General features: G+C 42.8%; 2 protein-coding genes and 1 pseudogene across 5 annotated transcripts; 2 read left to right on the top strand and 1 right to left on the bottom strand.

Annotated features, from left to right (window-relative positions):
• Nucleotides 1-1210, bottom strand: LOC122017319. Of its 4 annotated transcripts, none has more exons than XR_006121325.1 (3): nt 495-1210; nt 245-403; nt 1-172 (listed from the first exon to the last, which is right to left on the bottom strand). XR_006121325.1 is itself a non-coding variant. In XM_042574899.1 (3 exons), the coding sequence occupies exons 1-2, from the start codon at nt 1101-1103 to the stop codon at nt 267-269; spliced, it is 777 nt and encodes a 258-aa protein (XP_042430833.1). In that variant the 5' UTR covers nt 1104-1210; the 3' UTR covers nt 1-172; nt 245-266. The 4 variants fall into 4 exon arrangements, 3 of the variants coding, with proteins under 3 accessions (XP_042430833.1, XP_042430832.1, XP_042430835.1); XM_042574899.1 differs by having other exon boundaries at nt 464-1210; XM_042574898.1 differs by having other exon boundaries at nt 1-403; nt 464-1210.
• Nucleotides 1211-1431: 221 nt separating this feature from the next.
• On the top strand, nt 1432-3138 carry LOC122017318. Its single transcript, XM_042574897.1, has 3 exons — nt 1432-2588; nt 2735-2797; nt 2899-3138. The coding sequence occupies exons 1-3, from the start codon at nt 1641-1643 to the stop codon at nt 2920-2922; spliced, it is 1035 nt and encodes a 344-aa protein (XP_042430831.1). The 5' UTR covers nt 1432-1640; the 3' UTR covers nt 2923-3138.
• A 3649-nt stretch (nt 3139-6787) lies between these two features.
• LOC122017593 overlaps nt 6788-18843 on the top strand; it is a 55031-nt pseudogene continuing 42975 nt past the window's right edge.

Raw genomic sequence — 18843 nt, 5'->3', positions numbered from 1 at the left:
TCGTGGGAATGAATGGGAAGCATGTGCATGCAAACAATTTTCAATGTTACAGCAGATCAAGTTCATTGGAGTCTACTAGAATACAAGCACGCATTATGAAAAGCTAGAACTTTTTTTTTTAATGGATGTTTACTTCAATTATATCGACGAGGCAACGACAACAGCCGAAAATCTAAATAAACCATAAATTAACGGGAAGTTAAAAGGCAAAAGGAAAGGAACGTGTGTGGAAAAGCGCTCTTACCGAAGTGATCGGAGAAGCTGTATCAATGGCGATGGCAGATGAGAAGAAATATGGTTTCTTTCCCAGATATATTGAGCCGTCGGCGCGGCTGTGCTTCTAATCGGTAACCTTGTAAGAGTCGTAGGTGATCTCCGACAGCCATGAACCAGGGAACAGCAGCTGTACAATGCCAATTAGAAGCGAGAAAAATATGGGGAAATGTGGAAATTGGATGCAAACCGGGTGACCGGGTGACTGGGTGAGGGCTCACATCGAGCTGCTTCTGGACGACACGGGGCCGCCTTCGAGGCCGGCGGCGTGCTCTGTAGCCCGTTACCGCGTAGATGTCCTCGTCGATCTCCTCCCTCGTAAGGGTTATTGAGAAATCGGACCGTTCGCCCCGCTGCGGGGCGCTTGACCTCGGCCGCGCCGCTCTTTTCTCGCCCGCAACAGCCAGCGATCCGCTCGCTCGCTGCCCAAACATCGCCCGAACCCTAGCCCCCCTTCGCCTCGTCCGCAGCTTCCATGGCCACGTCGGGGGCGCGGATGACGACGGCTCCGCTTCGGCCTCCTCCGCCCGAACTGCTTCTGCCCTTGGCTCATCGCCTCTGGACGGAGGGGGTGGTAGCGCTGGCGTTTCCTGAACTATCAGCTTGATCCGGTCCGCCGCTTCCCGGAGGTGAACCAACAACTTCTCCCTCACCTCGTCGATCGCGCTACTACTGTCGCCACTGCCTCCCTCTGGATCATCGGATCCAATCCCCTCTGTCTCTGAGAATCGTTGTCCGCCAGCGCTGTCGCTACCGCCGCTGCCATCTCCCTCGCCCTTGCCGTTCACGCCCACGCAGCGTAGCACCCGCCGGTTCCCCCACGTCTTCATGATCGGAAGAGACTTCAAGAGAGAGCCTTCCGACGGTATTTACCTGTACGACCACTTCGCGCGGCTCCTTAGCCAGCGCCGTCGCTGTCTCTGGTGGCCTGCGTTCGTTGTCTGTCAAGAAAAACATGGTTCGGCTGCCTTCTGACGGTGCTGATCAGATCCTATCAGTTTAGTGTTAAAACCCATCGCTCTCCATCGCTCCATTTTTTTTTTTTTTTTGAGAGTTCACATTGGCCAGGCCTGTCCCACGCCGTGCGTCACGTGAGCTTGCGTCATGGAGCAGGGAGCCAAAGTGCGGGAGGGGGCACGTGCGACGCACGCGAAGAGACCGTCACCATTTTCTAGCCGCTGGGCTTTGATTTCGGGTGAATTGATGGTTAACGTTTATATGGATAGGGGCGAAAATCGATGCTTCTTCGATCTCGTCAAACATGCAACCTCATTCATCAGAAAGCAGCTCAAGCTGGATTGGAACAGTGATCACACAGATTAAGTGCAATCGATCACGATAACTTAAATTTACTGCAGGATGGTTTCATGATTTTAATATGGTCTGGACTTGGCTCACGTCTTCGAATAACGGTTTTTTTTTTAAAGGCCTACTCGTTTGTTTACCCGGATCATTCAAGCAGCGGAAGATGGACATTGGGGCTCGAGTCGAAATGTGGTGGCCTGTTAGGTTCCTCGGCGGCCGCGGCATATCCAGCTTGTTTTAAACCCGCGAGAGCGAGAACCAAACCGAGAGCGCATCGGAACGTTCCTCGAGTTAATCCCATTGTTTTGATTTTCTCTTGTATTGCTTTGGCCTCTTCCCTGCTCTCTTGCTCGCTCGATCGGAGAACGGAGGAAGCCCAGAGGATGGAGTCCGTCGCGGAGAAGGAAAGAGCCGACGGAACATGTGGAGGCCCGGTGGCGGAGAGCCTGCTTTCGTTGCCGCCGACGCTCACCCAATCGCGCCGCCTTCACAATTTCTCTTTCCCGACTCTCAGCTGGGGAGGCCAGCGTGTTCTCCGCTGTTTAAAACTCTCCGATGGCGTGGGATCCGCGGTAAGTGTGCCGGATGATCAGAACAGGAGGAACAACCCGACAAAATTTCCCCCCGCGAAAGGGTCACCGGGCGTGCTGGAGCGGAGGGAGGGGGAGGCGAGAGGAAGGGAATCGGAGAGAAATCATGCCACCGCCCCGATTTCTGAGGCTGATAGACCCTGGAACTTGAGAACGAGAAGGGCGGCCTGTAATGCCCCAGTGGAGACTCGGAACGGGAACCATGTCTCGCCTAGTCTCGGGGCTGCGGCGATTGAGAAAGTCAATTTCTCCGTCAAGACGTTGAGGATGGGATCAAACGAGTTGGAGAAAGGAGAGATGATAAAGTTCTCCGTCTCTCTGTCTCGGAGGGAGATAGAGGAGGATTTTTTTGCCATCAAAGGGACGAAGCCCCCTCGACGACCAAAGAAAAGGGCTAAGATCATTCAGCGCGAACTTGATGTAAGTAATTATTTGGGCAATACATGAAGTTTGTGACGAAGCATTATCGGATTTTTGGATTGTTTTCTTCTTTTAGATTCTTACTTTATTCGTTTTATCCTGCATCAACATATTCTACCATGAAATTTTCTCAAATCCACCTGCAGGCACTATTTCCGGGTTTGTGGTTGTCGGAAATAACACCTGACAGCTACAAAATTGATGAAAAGGTGATTCCCCCCCTTTTCTGTTGCTGTATTTTTTTTTTCCCAATTGATCAAATTGGAAGGTCAGTATATTTTTTTTTCCTCTCTTTTTTTTTTTTTTGCAGAAATTGGATAATTTGGCGAACTAAAGTTCTCTTCTTTGGAAAAGATTGCTCAGTTGCTGCGTGTCTTTCAATTAGTCATAGTTTACATTCTTATGTAGAATACCATGTTCTTATGCAGAATGCCTGTTAATCCATCAAATATATGGTTAACTAAAATAAATGTGACATTTTGCTGCTTCTTTAAATGATGGTTGGTTTCATTTCTTTTTTGAACTTCTTTAAATACATGAAAATAGTTTGTTCAAAGATGGCACAATGTGTGAAATGGCAATAAATTCCATTTATTGTCATTTTAATAACATGCAGTGTGTTTTGTAAATAGCTTCTGAAGCTTTTCATTGTTCCACAAGAGAAAGAGAATTAGAAATGAAGCTTCTTATACGGAAGAGTTTTTTTGTTATTAGATCAGTTCATGTGCTGTTAACATTAGATAGTTTCAGGTTGTCTAGCATTAATGCTGCAGTTTTCTCTCATTTCACATATCCAGTCTGCATCCGTTTCTTAATAAAAACTTGGGATCACTTGTGCAATTTCAAGATTCAAGCGAAAAATGAAATAGCTTCCTATATCATTTTCTTGTTGCCCATGGCCGCATATGGTATGCAATATCAAAACAAAGGTTGTCAACTTTGGAAGTTGCTTGATAAATGCCACATTAATACTTCCATCTTCTGGTCAGAGTCGTAGATTACATTAATTGATAGTTCAGCACAATCTAATTTGGAACAAATAGATTCTCCATTATAGTTATGTCTACTTTTCATATGGATACTACAGTGGGTTGCTTAGAATATTGGAACAGGAACCACATACGTACTCCTTAACTTTTTGCTGTACAGGCCTGTACATGTCATCAAATCTTTTGCTTGATTCATATGGTTAGAACATAGGAAAAGCTTCGTATGAGAATTTTGCTCTGATTTCTTTTCCTCCTCTGATTAGCAAAACACGTGAATATCAAATTCTGTAGTGTTTTTCTTTGGAGAGAGATTTTACATATCTCCTCTGGTTGGTAGGAGACAACAGGGTGGGTTGGAGTACTATTGCTTCATCGATCCGTTTTATGGCAGGTTAACTTTGCAGTTTGCATGTCCAATCTCAGCCTAAATATGGAACCATCAACCAGGCTGCCTCAAAGCAACGTTCACATCTTAAGGTTTTACATAAATTCCAGTCCAATTATTAAATCTGGGTTTCTGTTCAGCGGCTACAAGGATTCTTTTTCTTTGTTTTTCCGTATTTGGTCGTAGATCAGTGGCTACTAGGAGTGTGTTTAGATAGATTTATCACACCACGGACATAGTTGGTATTTGCATTTGGTGTTGCTATAATAGGTCATGGAGTCGATTCTCAACGTGTGCGAAATGCATCGTGGGATCCATGCAAAGGGCTAATGTGCTGGGTGATTTACCTCCCTTTCAGATTTGATGAGGTAGTCTTCCTGGGTGAAAGGAGTTCTGGATGAAAATGATCACCTTTTGCTCAATATAGATTCATCATTTTATCATCATGGCCTGAATTATAAATATTTCTGTGCCCAATTAACCAAATCAAGATGAGTGACTGCGACTCTTTATCGAATGTGTTCTATATCAGCAAATAATGCCATTCTGTTTTGCAAGTTCAGATCAATGGATGATAAGGATGAGAGACAAGTCTTGAAGATGGTTTATTCAGGGATATTCGATTGTCAATTGGATGCTGTTATTGAAAGGGTTTAAATACAGGTCAATTGTTAATTTTTTTTCATGTCCATGCCGATTTTTTTCAATCTTGATAAGCAATCTGCTAGTGCTTCTACACTTGCTATGGATCCTGTCATCCTGCAATATGATAGCGGATCAGGGGTTCTTTAAGCTAAGGATGATCTGAATTTAAGAGAAAAGCGAGACTGTTCTATAACATATTGAATAGGCTGTTGTAAATTAATCGGATGAACGTATTTATTTGAATAAGTATAATTCATGAATGCATAAATGTTAATATGAATAAATATTAATGTCAATTCTACTAATAATATGGGTATAAAATTGTCTGCGAAATTGGGATAGTCAAAATTCTGAAACTTAGATGGTCAAAGTACTGAGTTAGTCAAAGTTCTGAAATTTGTCCAACTTAAAACTAAACTAATTTATCATCATATCACACAACTTTTAAAAATAACTAAAATGAGTACATAACTTTTAAAAAAACACTCCCAGACAACGAACATGCATGGTCATGACTAGCCCTTAGGGTTTGACTGAAGTTGGTCATAATAAAATTGTTAAATGGATCGATTCCTGATAAAGTCAGGAAAAATACTCTGATGACATGCTCAATTTCCTAATTTACCTTGCTATAAATGACTGTAAAGCCGATCTTATGGGACGTTCAACGTCAACGTATAACTTTTTGCCAAATGCATGATCAAAGCTAACGGTGGGCTCATGGCCAAGCAGCCACCGTGGTCGGACGCGAAATTAACCGTTGCTGCATGATCAGGTGGCTGCGACCAGTAAAATCGTGGCTGCTACGAGCATCGTTCCCATGCCATGATCGGAGACCGCGGGCTCGACCAAAGGAGTATATACTTTTACGGCGGCGCCTAGCTGCGATTTTGTCGGCTTCGTCGATTCTTTTTATTTTTTTTTGTAGGAAGGATATTTTTAAAAATAAATATTCTCTTCCGAAAATACGAAAGTTAGATGTGATTTTTAAAATTTAAGTGTATGATATGGTAATTTATCGTTAAATTAATTATCTGTAATTAATTGGCCTGATTTGCATTGGAATCCAAGGCGACATGCCAAAGGCAGCACGTTAGTGATGTGGCAGACGACCACAGCAGTTAATAACTTCCGCACAACCGACGCGTTGACAGCGTGCCCTCTAAAAGAGAGTTAAGCTATCAACTTAAACGAGAGTATTACTCTTACTTATTTTAATTACGTGAACAACAGTTAACATCATGCGCAATGACGGAGGCGGGTGTAAGCTTCCTCGGGCTGTAGCCTGGGTGGACTTGCTAAAATAGTGTATATTTTACCCGTTGATGTTATTAAAATTTGATTTCTAAATAAAGAAAATAACCTCTATAGCCCGGGGAGCAATCTGGAGGAGATTTGTAGCCTGGCTCCGTTCATGCGTATTTTTTTTAATATTTAAAATGGTATGTCTACCAGTATTCCCTACGCCCAATTAATTTTGAATCCCTGACTTATCAAGAGCTAATTAACTGAATAATAATAATAATAATCAAAAAGAAGTTTCATCCCTTACACATGCCCTTAACAATTTGTGTCTTCTCTGATTGTTTACTGATCTTGTCAATCCTGAAAACCGGCAATGAATTCATCATGTTTTGCACTGAATACCACAGTTTAAGTTTTGCAGATAAATTTGAAGTTCAGGAGGGACTGGTTTGCAATGGAGATAACAATTGGAACTTAGATAAGGATAATTTTGAGAAATCAGAACATTTCTCTCTAAAATTAATCCCAGCTTTTACCGAATCAAAGTCCAGCCATCAACGGTTCATTCCAACTACACTGGGTCAACGGTTTAGCCACGTTGACGGCTCGAGGCCAAAATCTTCGAGGACGAATCCTTTAGTATGTAAATTATGAATCTGATCCATTTTTTTTTAGATCCTTAATTTGAATGAATCCCACTTATTTAAAGATAGAATTAATCCAAATTAAAGATCCTCGTGCATAATTTATGGACTAGAGGATCCCTACTAAAAGCCGTTCCTTCCCATATTCCATCCGCATCCCCCGGTGCAAGTCTCCAATTTCTGTTTCTCGCTCGTTTGTAAAAACCCCTCTCATCGACGCCCGCCTTCGTCGATGGAGTGCCCAACCCTTCCTCCTGCCTCCTTGTCGGGTTTCCGCTCTCCCCGGAGGTAATGGAGTCGCCGCTGAGGCCGTTGCGACTTCGGTGCTCGGTCCAGAACTACGAATGGGCCCACGCGGCGAGGAATTGACGGTGGCGCATCTGTTCGAGCGGAACTCCGGCGCCCAGATCGATTTGGCTTGCCCTTTGCTGAGTTCTGGATGGGCACGCATGACTCGAGCCCGTCCTTCCTGATGCTTGCGGGCTCAGATTCAGTTGCACTTAAAGAGTGGATTCGGGAGAACCCTGGTGCTCTGAGAGATAGGGTCGTAGTGAAATGGGGAACAGTCCTGCCTTTCTTGTTCAAGGTTCTTCCTCTCCGCCGATAATTGGCATTTCTACATCTTTCTATTTGGTTGGGTAATAGATGAGCATTCGGGTAATTTACTTAATTCGGTTAATTTAGTATTAATATTATATAATTTTTTTTCAAAAAATATTTTTTAAATAAATTCCATTAATTCGGTATTACTGAAATAGTCTATTTTTAATTTGATTCGGTTAATTTAATTTTAATAAAATTTTAATTTAATTTGATTAACTAAATTAATTGGATCAAATTAATTTGGATTTTATATAGTTCGGACTTGATTTGTTTATACTTTTCCATAGTATTGTGCCGTTGAACGCTTCAGTTGGTTTGGAACCGAAAAATTTAATTCCTTGACAGAAAAGGAATCTTAAGAATGCTAATTCTAACTTTGTGGGAAGTTATGAATTGTAATCTTTTTTTTTTCTTATGTGATGAGGCGATAAAGGGGACCCTCAAAAAATGAGTCAAAATAAGAAACATCGGCTGACATGGAGGTCAAAGCCAAGAAGTAATTGAAGCGGTGTGCCCGACTTGGCTACGTAGCCGGTCGGACGCAAAATGTCCAACCGAGCCTCCTGCTCGGTTGGACGGTTTGTCTCAACCTAGGACGGGCAAACAAGCTTCATTGATTAGTATTCCTAAACCTGACCGACTTCATCAGCTGATCGGGGAGGTCGGTTGATCAGACATGTTGTGTCTTTATGGCCAAGGAAACAACCGAGTGAAGACCAAGTCATGGACGACGCTCCATAAGGCGGAGTTAGCGGTCTCCCTAAGTGATAGTCGGTCGACCTAACGCGGGCCCCATGTGCCTGCTACGTCATACTTTTTTGGAAGTTTGTGCTGTAAAGAACAGAGAATATCTTGCAGATAAATCGTGCTTTAGAAGCTTCCAGCCTATCAAATTATAAAGATTTATGTGCTCGTTTAAGGAAAGGTGTCAGAGACATTTTTTGGCCCATCCTTTCTGAGGAATGCTTTGGGAAGCGTGCAAGTGCTTTGAGATGTGTGCATAAATACAATAGTATAAAAAGGAGTCTCCATCTAAAGGTGGAGGTATGCGATGCTCTATAATTTTACACGCTCATTTGCCGCGGTTGGCCTTTACTATTTCCTCTTCACAAACAGATCACTGACTTGAGCATTGGAGGGCCAACGCCGAGGAGTTAGTACCCCAAGGTAGTTTTGATGTGATCAACCAAGTCAGGTTAGGCCATGTTGATTTTTAACTCCTGTGTCTAAGTGTGCAGGAATTTAGGAGCACAGGAAGTCGAGCAAAAGACGCAGCTAGCGAGAAAGACGACAAGAAAGAGAGCCGACAGGCTCGGTGCGTCTGAGGGGCAATGTGCTGCGGAGGAGTACGCGGGTGGACGAGAAGGAGGTGCACGGCATTTTCGAGGGACGAGAAGCCGGAGCGGAAGATTGCTCGAAGGTCGGAAGTTGGGTTCGGGTGAGCCTCATTTCAGATGACCGAGATCACCCAAGCGAGCGAAGCCGGAGCAGAAAATCCGGACCAATGTGAGCGGGACCAGAGCGAAAGACTCGGACCAAAAAGTCAATTGGAAGTTGACTTTCTGGTCTGAGCGCCCGAAACCAAAAGTTAGCCATTTGCAACGTGGCGCGTCCTGTTGGGGATAAATTTTTATCCTATTCCAGGCACTTGGAACCCTTCCATGCGCCCGAGCAGGGTTATAAAAGCAGCCATACTCCCAGAAGCTAAACACAACAAGAAAAAGAGAGAAACAACACTTGTAATTGATTCAGTTTCAGTTTAGCTTTCTAGTTGTGAGATTTAACTACTGTAAGAAGATCCTCTACCTAGAGGAGAGTTTTAGTGATCTTTACTTCTTCTTTGGATTAACAACTTTCCCGGTTGTAACCAAGTAATTTCTTTGTGCCTCGTCTTTTTTAGTTTTTCAATTATTTTATGCAAGTGTTGATAATTATTAAGCTATAAAGTTCGAGGAAGGTTGTTTTTCTTTGCAGGGCTATTCACTCTCTTCTAGCGGCCGCCAAGGTATTTTTTAAAACTGATTTTGAAATTCTTTTGATAATTAAATATGAGGTTAATTCTCAATTTAGTCCCTCGTTATTTAACATGGTGCTGATTTTGTCCCTAATTTTTCAATTGACCAAATTTAATCCTCCAATTTTCGAACGTTTTCCCAAATTGATCCTTCCGTCTAAATCCCCGTTAAAATAAACGGGAAGACTTGTTTAACCGGTGGAAGTGACCTGGATAATTCCTAATTTAGTCCCTCATTATTTGACGTAGTACCGATTTCGTCCCTAATTTTTCAATTAATCAAATTTAATCCTCCAATTTTTGAACATTTTCCCAAATCAATCCTTCCGTCCAAATCCCTGTTAAAATAGACGGGAAGACTTATTTAACCGGTGGGAATGATCAGTTGCTTTTATTCTTGCGCTATTTCCCTAATCCTGACATTGATTGAGTTCGAGATTTAGAAACTTGTTTCCTTTGTTGGTTTATAAGCTGCGAAGAAGAAGCACTGACCGTATCGAAGTCTTTGTTGATTGTTCTGAGAAAATGATCGGAAGGATTGCGTGGAGAAGGGCAGGCGAAACCGTTGGAAGCAAAGAACTGGAGAAAAGTTTGAGCAAGGCTGAATTTCCATAGGTTGAAAGAGAGAATTCAAGTCTTACTTGAGCTTTGAGATTGAGTTGGTACCTCGGCAGCCACCGGAGCAGGGCCGAAGAAGACGGTGCTGCCATAGGCGAGGAGGAAGAGGCGATCGACGAGGTCGAACACCTCGCTGTCGGGTTGGTGGACGGCGACGACGACCGTCATCCTCTCGCGGCGGGTGAGGCGCACGATCCGGTGGACGACGTGATAGGCGGCGGCGCTGTCGAGGCCGCTGGTGGGCTCGTCGAGGAAGAGGAGCGGCAGCCGGGTGAGGAGCTTGACGTAAATGCTGACGCGTCGCCGCTGATGCCTTTGACGTGCCACCCGCCAATTCTAGTGTCCATGGTGGCCGCCAATCCCATCTCCCTCATCGTCGCCTCCGCCCTCGCCCGCTTCGCAGGCGTCGACATGGAGTTCGGCAGCTGGAGCTGCGCCGAGTAGCAGACGACCTCCATTTTAAAACTATCCTTGGACGAAATCGGGACTACGTCAAATAATGAGGGACTAAATTAGGAATTGTCCAACAAGATATAGGTCACTTCCACCGGTTAAACAAGTCTTCCCGTTTATTTTAATGGGGATTTAGACGGAAGGATCAATTTGGGAAAACGTTCCAAAATTGGAGGATTAAATTTGGTCAATTGAAAAATTAGGGACGAAATCAGCATCACGTTAAATAACGAGGGACTAAATTGAGAATTAACCCATTAAATATGATTTTGTAGCTCCCAAAGATGAAAAAGGAAATTAAAATGAAGAATATCAATGGAGCAAGAAGGAGCAAGCAGACTTCGTAGCGAACGGACGAGCTAAGTTCCACCTACTCAGCGTACTTCCACCCCAGGAAGTAAATCGGATCGGAAATTACGAATCAGTAAAGGAACTTTGGGAAAAGTTCCTAGAACTACACGAAAGAACTTCTGAAGAAAAGATTACAAGACGAGATCTGCTCCGGAACCAACTAACGAACCTCCGGAAGGAAGAAAGCGAAACAATCACACATATGCACTCAAGGATCAAAGAACTCATCACAGGACTCATGAATTTCGGAGAAAAGTATCAATGGCTAAGATTATGACAGAAATTATGGATATCAATGACTAAGATTATGGCTGATATTTTAAGATCTAATTTATCATAATCTGTGTATTAGTACGTAGTATATATTCTTACCTAAAATAGATTAGCAGTAATGACTATATATATTCTTACCTAAAGTAGAGTAGCGGTAATTAATGTAATTGTTGTAAATAATTTCTTTTCTAAAATAGGTTGTACTGTAATTCTTATTTAAAGAAGAGATCGTCAAAGAAAGAGGCACGAAGTCATTTTATCAAATCTTGTCATGGTATCAGAGCAAGGTTCTGAAATTCATAACTGAATCTTCGAATCTCTGTCAGTTTCTTTTTGCTTCTGTGTTAACAAAGTTTTCTGGTTTGCTGTCATTTTTTGGGGGTTGATTAATTTCTGATCAACAACTTTGGCTTTAAGATTTTATTTTGTTTGGAAGAATGTCTGCTGAGAATTTTCTTGGAAGAATATCTACAGAGACTTTGGCTATCAAATTCACAAGAAAGAATTATGCAGCTTGGGAATTTTAGTTCAAAATATTTCTGAAAGGGAAGGAGCTTTGGAATCACATTGACGGGTGTGCTCCTACTTCTAAAGAAGGTACATAACTTAGTCAATGGGAGGCAAAGGATGCTCAAATCATCTCTTGGATTTTAGGTTCTATTGAACCTCATATGGTGAACAATTTACGTTCCTTCAATACAACTAAGTAGATGTGGGATTATCTACAACGCATATATCATCAAGATAACACTGCAAGACGATTTCAACTAGAACTTGAGATTGGTAACTTTAGTCAAGGTAATCTCCCTATTGAGCAGTATTATTTTGGATTTATTAATCTATGGAGCGAATATTCTAGTCTTATCTATTCAAAGGTACCTAAAGAGACTTTAGCTAGCCTTCAAGCAATTCATGAAGATAGTAGACGCGATCAATTTTTGATGAAATCGAGGTCAGAATTTGAAGTTGCACTGGCTGGATTACTGAATAGAAATCCTATCCCTTCCTTGGACATATGTCTTGGAGAATTGTTGCGTGAAGAACAAAGAATGGTTACACAAGCTGTTCTAGGTTCATCCAAGGAAATATTTGAGGTCATTAATGTTGCTTATGCGAGTCAAGTGAAGAACCGAGGAAAGGGACAAATGTAGTGCTATAGTTGCAAAGAGTTCGGGCATATTGTGTAGGACCGTTAGATTCGATAGAGGGGGGGGTGAATATCGATTCGAAAACTTAGAGTGTAAACGCAGCGGAAAATTAAAATAGATACAAATGTTTTACTTCGTTCGGAGCCTGTGACGACTCCTACTCGAAGGCCCGTGGTCCTTGACCACTTTCGTTGGGCAATCACTAGCAATTCGAAATGATGATTACAAAAGAATCGTACAGTGAATGCTAATGAAAACTGAAAACAAATACCGACAAGAAGGGAAAAGAATGGAGCGTAATGTCGGAGCTTTGTTGGCGTCGCACTGAACGTCGAGCAGCAAGACCAGCAGTAGAAGAATTCTCAGCTTAATTGATTGATCTGAAGCTCCTGTCTGGGGCTTCTTTTATATGCTGTTCCAGGCGCCTGGATCCCCTCCGGGCGCCCGGACCACCTTGTTCCAGAAAACTCCCTTTTCCTGCAAAACAAAGTTAGTCTGAGGCAAATATATATCCTGTAAAATAGATTGTCAGCACAGTTAAAGTTCAACGGATAAATAAAAAGAGTATAACTTAGATTCCGTCTTTCCGAGACCGGAATCTAGTCACGATCTCGACTTAGATATTCGAAATGGATTTAAGCCGGATCGACGCCTAATGTTCCCTTCCTGGGAACGCGTCCTCACAGTCACTCCCTTCCAGTGACTTACCTTACTTACCTGCCAGACGTCCGGTCAGCCCGTCGAAAGCATCCGGTCAGCCCGTCGACCCGCTTGGACTTCTCGCCAGCTATCCGGTCAGCCCGTCGACCTAGCTGGACTTCTCGCCAAGCGTCCGGTCAGCCCGTCGACCCGCTTGGACTTCTCGCCAGCTATCCGGTCAGCCCGTCGACCTAGCTGGACTTCTCCTGCACACTCGATCAAAGTGTCAGACAACAACAAAACTAACTTAACCTATTTGTCATTCATCAAAACCTGGGTTAAATCGTTAGTGCTAACCGCACCAACAATCTCCCCCTTTTTGATGGAATGACAACCTGGTTAAGTTAGTGAAAACATATGCAAGAAACAACATGCATTTATGTGGTTTTAAAGTTAGTTTGTATTTTCAAATTGGTTTAGCTAACTTAACCACCTAACCCTCCCCCTTTGGCATTCATCATAAATAAGCAAGGGTAAACAATCATAGTATAGAGTTACTGTAAAAAGTAATCAGATTTTGTAACATATCTAAGTTTGGTTCAATTTTTAACACCAAGTTAAAAATAGTCAAGTTGACTTGGGGGAGACAAGTTGAATTTTGAAAAGTATAAATTTAAAGTTAATTAAGTTTAACTTTTCAAGTGTGTAAAAATTTTCAAATCAGGTTTTTCAAATTTACTTTTCATGTTTAAGTAACATTTACTTTTCAACAAGGTAAATTTTTCTTTTCAGGTTTGAGTAATATTTGTTGGTGCAACCTTAGGTCAAGGTTGACCTGGTTGACCTGACTCGAGTTGACCTGACTCGAGTTATATTTTGATGTTTGACTTAGGAAGATTGTTGGTGCAACCTTAGGTCAAGGTTGACCTAGTTGAGTTGTATTTTGATGTTTGACACTCGTGGAAGAGTTGTATTCTTGATATGGGACAAGAATAGATGTTTGGGAGATTATTGGTGCAACCGTAGGTCAAGGTTGACCTGGTTGACCTGATTCGGGAAAAAGTCCAAGTATGGAGACTTGGCAACGGAAAAGTCCAAGCAGGGAGCTTGGCACTAGAAAAGTCCAAGTATGGAGACTTGGCACTGGAAAAGTCCAAGCGGAAGCTTGGCGAAAAGTCCAAGTATGGAGACTTGGTATGGAAAAATCCAAGCAGGGAGCTTGCACGGGGAAAGTCCTAACGGGATGTTAGGCGGTTGGAAAGTCCCGTGAGTGAAGCCAGGCGGTGAGAAAGTCCTAACTGGGATGTTAGGCGGTGTGGAAAGTCCCGGTGAGTGAGACTGGGAAAGTCCTAACGGGATGTTAGGCGGTGGGAAAGTCCTAACGGGATGTTAGGCGGTTGGAAAGTCCCGGTGAGTGAAACCAGCAAGGAAAATCCGGATGGATCGGGATGATCGGACTTCGGTGTTGAAAAGTCTAAGTGGGTCAAAGGATTGACCGGACACTTAGCGGGAGTGCTAGGTCAAGGAGTGACCGGATGCTAGGCATGATGTACCAACAGTCAAGGTTGACCGGATGTTGGTGTGGGAGCCTTAGGTTTAGGGTCGAAAGTTTGGATCGGGCCGCATCGATCCAATGATATGGCTCATCCGATCGGTCGGTGACCGATCGGTGACCGATCAGATGCTATCGATGGTTATCTGTCGGTCCGGAGACCGATCGGAAGGAGATCGGTGGCGCGGAGAAGCCTGATCGGTCCGTAGACCGATCAGGAGGTTCCCTGATCGGTCTGTGGACCGATCAGGAGGTTTCCTGATCGGTCCATGGACCGATCAGGGACGGAACAGAAGCATAGGCTTCTTCCCTGATTGGTCTGCAGACCGATCAGGATGTTGCCTGATCGGTCCACAGACCGATCAGGGCTTCGATCGCGACACCTGATCGGTCTGGGGACCGATCAGGTGACAAACAGAAGCTTCATGCGCCAAGGCTGATCGGTCTGCAGACCGATCAGGGTTCTAGCCGTTGCGACGCAACGGCTAGTTTCTTCGCTGTCTTCTTCGCAGGTATAAAGGGGTCGAGGGCTGCTGCTGCGCAAAAACTTCTTCTTCTTCTTCCTCCTTCCTGTTGCTAAGTGCTGCTGTGCTTGAGCTTTGTTGAGCTCGTCCAAAGCTTCGCGTGAGCTTCCGGCTGGATCACCTGCTGTTGTAGGCGCTTGGAGCTGTTGCTTCATCCAGTCGACAAGAAGGCAATCTAGGGTTATTACATTCTTGTATTGTACTTAGTTTCTTGCTGTATTCTTGTACTTCTGTTTATCTTGCTGTTGCAAGACATTGTGGCGAGGTTTCTCCACCCAGAAGGAGTTTGATTTAGCCGGTTTTCCGGGGACTCATCCACCGACGGATTGATAGGCTTCGTCCACCTTACGGACACGCCGAGGAGTAGGAGTTTCATCTCCGAACCTCGTTACATCGACGAGTTTGAGGTTTGATCTTTCCGCTTTCGCTTCTTTGTTTTATTTTCCGCTGCGCTAACCCTTATTGTAGAAAGAAACGACGATTTGGGGTCGGCTATTCACACCCCCCTCTCTAGCCGAGTACAAAGGATCCTAACAAGTGGTATCAGAGCGAGACCGCTCTTCGACGGATCAACACCCGGGGGAGCACGGGCTAGAGATGGATCTCTATGGAGAAGATGTCACGATTCAACCCTTCTACGAGTCTCACGACAACTTCACATATTGGAAGGTAAGGATGATGTATTTTCTTAGGACTAATATGTTAAATTGGTTTTGTGTACAAGAAGGGTTTTCCCCTCCGATGGATGAGGAAGGAAAACCTATCAAGAAGAAGGAGTGGACGAAAGAGCAAATCCGACAATCCGAAATCAATGACGAGGTAACAAAAATTATTGAATTTTCTTTACCTAATAATGTTTTGTGCAAGATAGATAGGTACAACAACGCCAAGGAATTGTGGAACAATTTGGCAAAATTCCATGAAGAGGAGCCTAGTGAGCCAAGTAGCTCACATCATGGAGGAAGCGAATTGGGAGTTGAGGGCTACTCAACATCCAAGGAAGAAGAGGAGGAGAGCTCTTGTTCAAGATCGGAGCAAGAAGAGGCATCTACCTCCGGAAGGGATGAAGAAGAAAGCTCATCTACATCCACAACCCTAGGTAACTCAAACACTGTGATTTCAAGCAAACTACACATAATGTGTTTTGAGTGTAGGAAGTTTGGGCACTACAAGAGTAAGTGTCCAAAGAGGGTTAGAAAGACTCCACCGGCACCAAAGGTCAAGGAAACCGGAGTCCCGACATGCAAGAGCAAGAAGCACGTGGTGTGCTTCCAATGCAAGCAACGGGGACACTATAGGAGTCAATGTCCAAGGGGGAGGCAACCTCACAAGGACAAGAGGCCAAACACATGTAAAGGGGGAGCTAAGGCAAACCCTAAGGTAACATTTAAAGCTCATTCTTGCAATTCTAGTAGGATGCATGCTAGTAGTCTTATTGCCATTGTCAATAATGATAAGCATGTTAACACTAGAAATCGATACATGTGCTTAGGAGCCAAGCATGTTAGCCTAGATAAGAACAATTCTAGAAATGCTAACCCTAGAATTAACTCATCTAAGGCTAAGGAAAATCTAGATAGAAATCCCAAATCATCTAGACACATGCCTAGGAATACCTCAAAGAGAAATGATAAATCAAAACTTGAGGTATTAGAGAAAGAAAATCAAGTCTTGAGGTCAAGACTTGACTCTCTAGAAAAGGCTCTTAAGGATTTGACTCTAGGGTCTAGGGGTCAAAAACCCAAGTCCAAGGACAAGAAAGGTTTGGGTCACAAACCTAAGTCCCAATTGGTCAAGCCCACTTATCATAATGTTTCATTCGATTATGGAACAAAACCTAGGGCTAGGAAGACCATTACCAAGGTCACAAGGGGAGTCACCCCTATAGTTGACCTTGATGAGACCCAAATGACCAAGGCTTTAAAGCCTAAGAGGGTCATTAGGAGGGTTGCTAGGGAAGTTATCCCTAGTGAATATTTAGTGAACCCAATGAGCTCTAATAGGTATTGGGTTCCTAGGAGCATCTTCTCTACCCCATAGATGGGTTAGAGAGTGTCAACTCCGATTAGAAGGGTAGTTAACCCAACTTTGAGGAAATTGACACTCAAGGAGCATTTTCAAGGTTTTGAGAACTTTTGAAAATGAAATGGAATTATCATTTACTCCTTTGAAGAGTTAAATGTGCCTAAAGATTGGAAATTTTATTTTTAATCTCAATTGGCACAATTTGGGAAAATCTAGAGAACTCTCGAGGAAAAATGAAACATGCTAAGTTTTGAGGAAAAATTTGATCTTTAAGTGGTATGAATTAATCTAGAGTTCAAGAAGTGTCAAAATTAGGATTTTGGCATTTTGGGGCAATCTAGGATTAAATTTGAAGTTAGCCAAGTGGTTAAGGATACTTAGATAGGTAATCTAGGTATATTTATTTATGCTAAATCTTGCCATGATTGTTTGCCCTCACATGTCATGACATCATGTTTAGTTTCATTATCATTTGAAATGTCATGATAATGCTTAGGCTAGTTTTTATGTCATGTTTATTTAAGTTTCAAACTTTATGCCATGACATCATGACATTGGCACATGTTTTCATTTATGATACCATTTTATGCCATGTCATCATCTCTTGCATTAAGAATCAATGAAATTGATTTAAGGATAAAAACACATTTTGGTATTGAGATCAAAGTGTAGTTTAGAAAATGCATGAGAACTTAGCCTAAGTTGACCTTAACCCATATCTCACATCAAATTGACTTGAATGTGGTTTGATACACCTTAGATGTGTGTGAGATATTAGGATCATGAGTTAGGATCAAGGTGCATAGTTTTTGTACCTAGATGAGCCTAATTCAAGAAAAGGAGGATCATAGGGAAAGCTTGTGTACAAGTCATGTACATTTAGCCCTAAGATTATGGTCCTAAATTAAAAGGTTTAAAATCATTTTGAAATTGATTTGGAAAACCTTGATGAAGCCATCTTAGTGATTGCATTCATCATTGAACATTGTGATACAAAGTTGAGTTAAACTTGAACTATTTCAAAGTTTCTTGAAGTTTGTATCAAGATTGAAAAATGGAAGTTATTTTCATAGAAAACTATTTTTCCATGATAGTATATGTTATGAGGAATGTATCCTCAAAATTTCACAATTTTTCGAATTTTCTGGAATTTTCTAGGAGTTTCTGAATTTCGGGAAGGAAATTTCAGAAATTTCCTGTCAGAGTCTGGATCGGTCTGGGGACCGATCCAGGGAAGTCCTGATCGGTCTGTGGACCGATCCAGTGAAGCATGGATCGGTCTGCAGACCGATCCAGTAAGAACTGCGATCTGGTGAAGGCCTGATCGGTCTGGGGACCGATCCATGGGGTTTCTGATCGGTCTGGGGACCGATCAGAGCGTGCCAGTTTCTGATTTTTCAGCTGTTGGTCTGAAATTTCAGCTGGAAGTTGGGTTTTGTGGATTTCTAAGGTTTGGAACTCTCAAAGACATTGTTGGTGCAATGGTCAAGGGGGAGTTGACCTCTAGGGGGAGTTTTACCTAATTGTCAAGGGGAGTTGACTTTTAGGGGGAGTTTTTTACTCCAAAAGACTCTTAAGGATTAGTGATATGGGATTATCACTAAGTTGATTGTTGGGTTTAGTATCAAGGGGGAAATTAAGAGTTTCAAATGAAAGGTATGTGACTTTCATTAGGAAGAAACTCTTGACCTTGATACCCTCCTTGTTCTTTTTGATGTGTGTCAAAAAGGGGAGAGTGTTCATTGGAGAATTATTGGAGAACCCAAGTTAGGTTATCGGGTTAACCTAAGCTAGGGAAAGAATGTCAAGGAATGTTCAAGGAAGAACATTGGAATTCTTTTTGATGTATGTCAAAAAGGGGGAGAATTATTGGAGAACCCAAGTTAGGTTATCGGGTTAACCTAAGGGGAGAATGTCCAGAGAATGTTCAAGGAAAGAACATTGGACATTGGAAGATGATTGAAAACCTAAGTTAGGTTATCGGGTTAACCTAACTTGATTATGGTTTTGTCAAACATCAAAAAGGGGGAGATTGTTGGTGCAACCTTAGGTCAAGGTTGACCTGGTTGACCTGACTCGAGTTGACCTGACTCGAGTTATATTTTGATGTTTGACTTAGGAAGATTGTTGGTGCAACCTTAGGTCAA

This window comes from Zingiber officinale, chromosome 8B (assembly GCF_018446385.1).
Source record: "Zingiber officinale cultivar Zhangliang chromosome 8B, Zo_v1.1, whole genome shotgun sequence".
Taxonomy (NCBI): Eukaryota; Viridiplantae; Streptophyta; class Magnoliopsida; order Zingiberales; family Zingiberaceae; genus Zingiber; species Zingiber officinale.
This window is presented reverse-complemented; position numbering and strand designations above follow the sequence as displayed.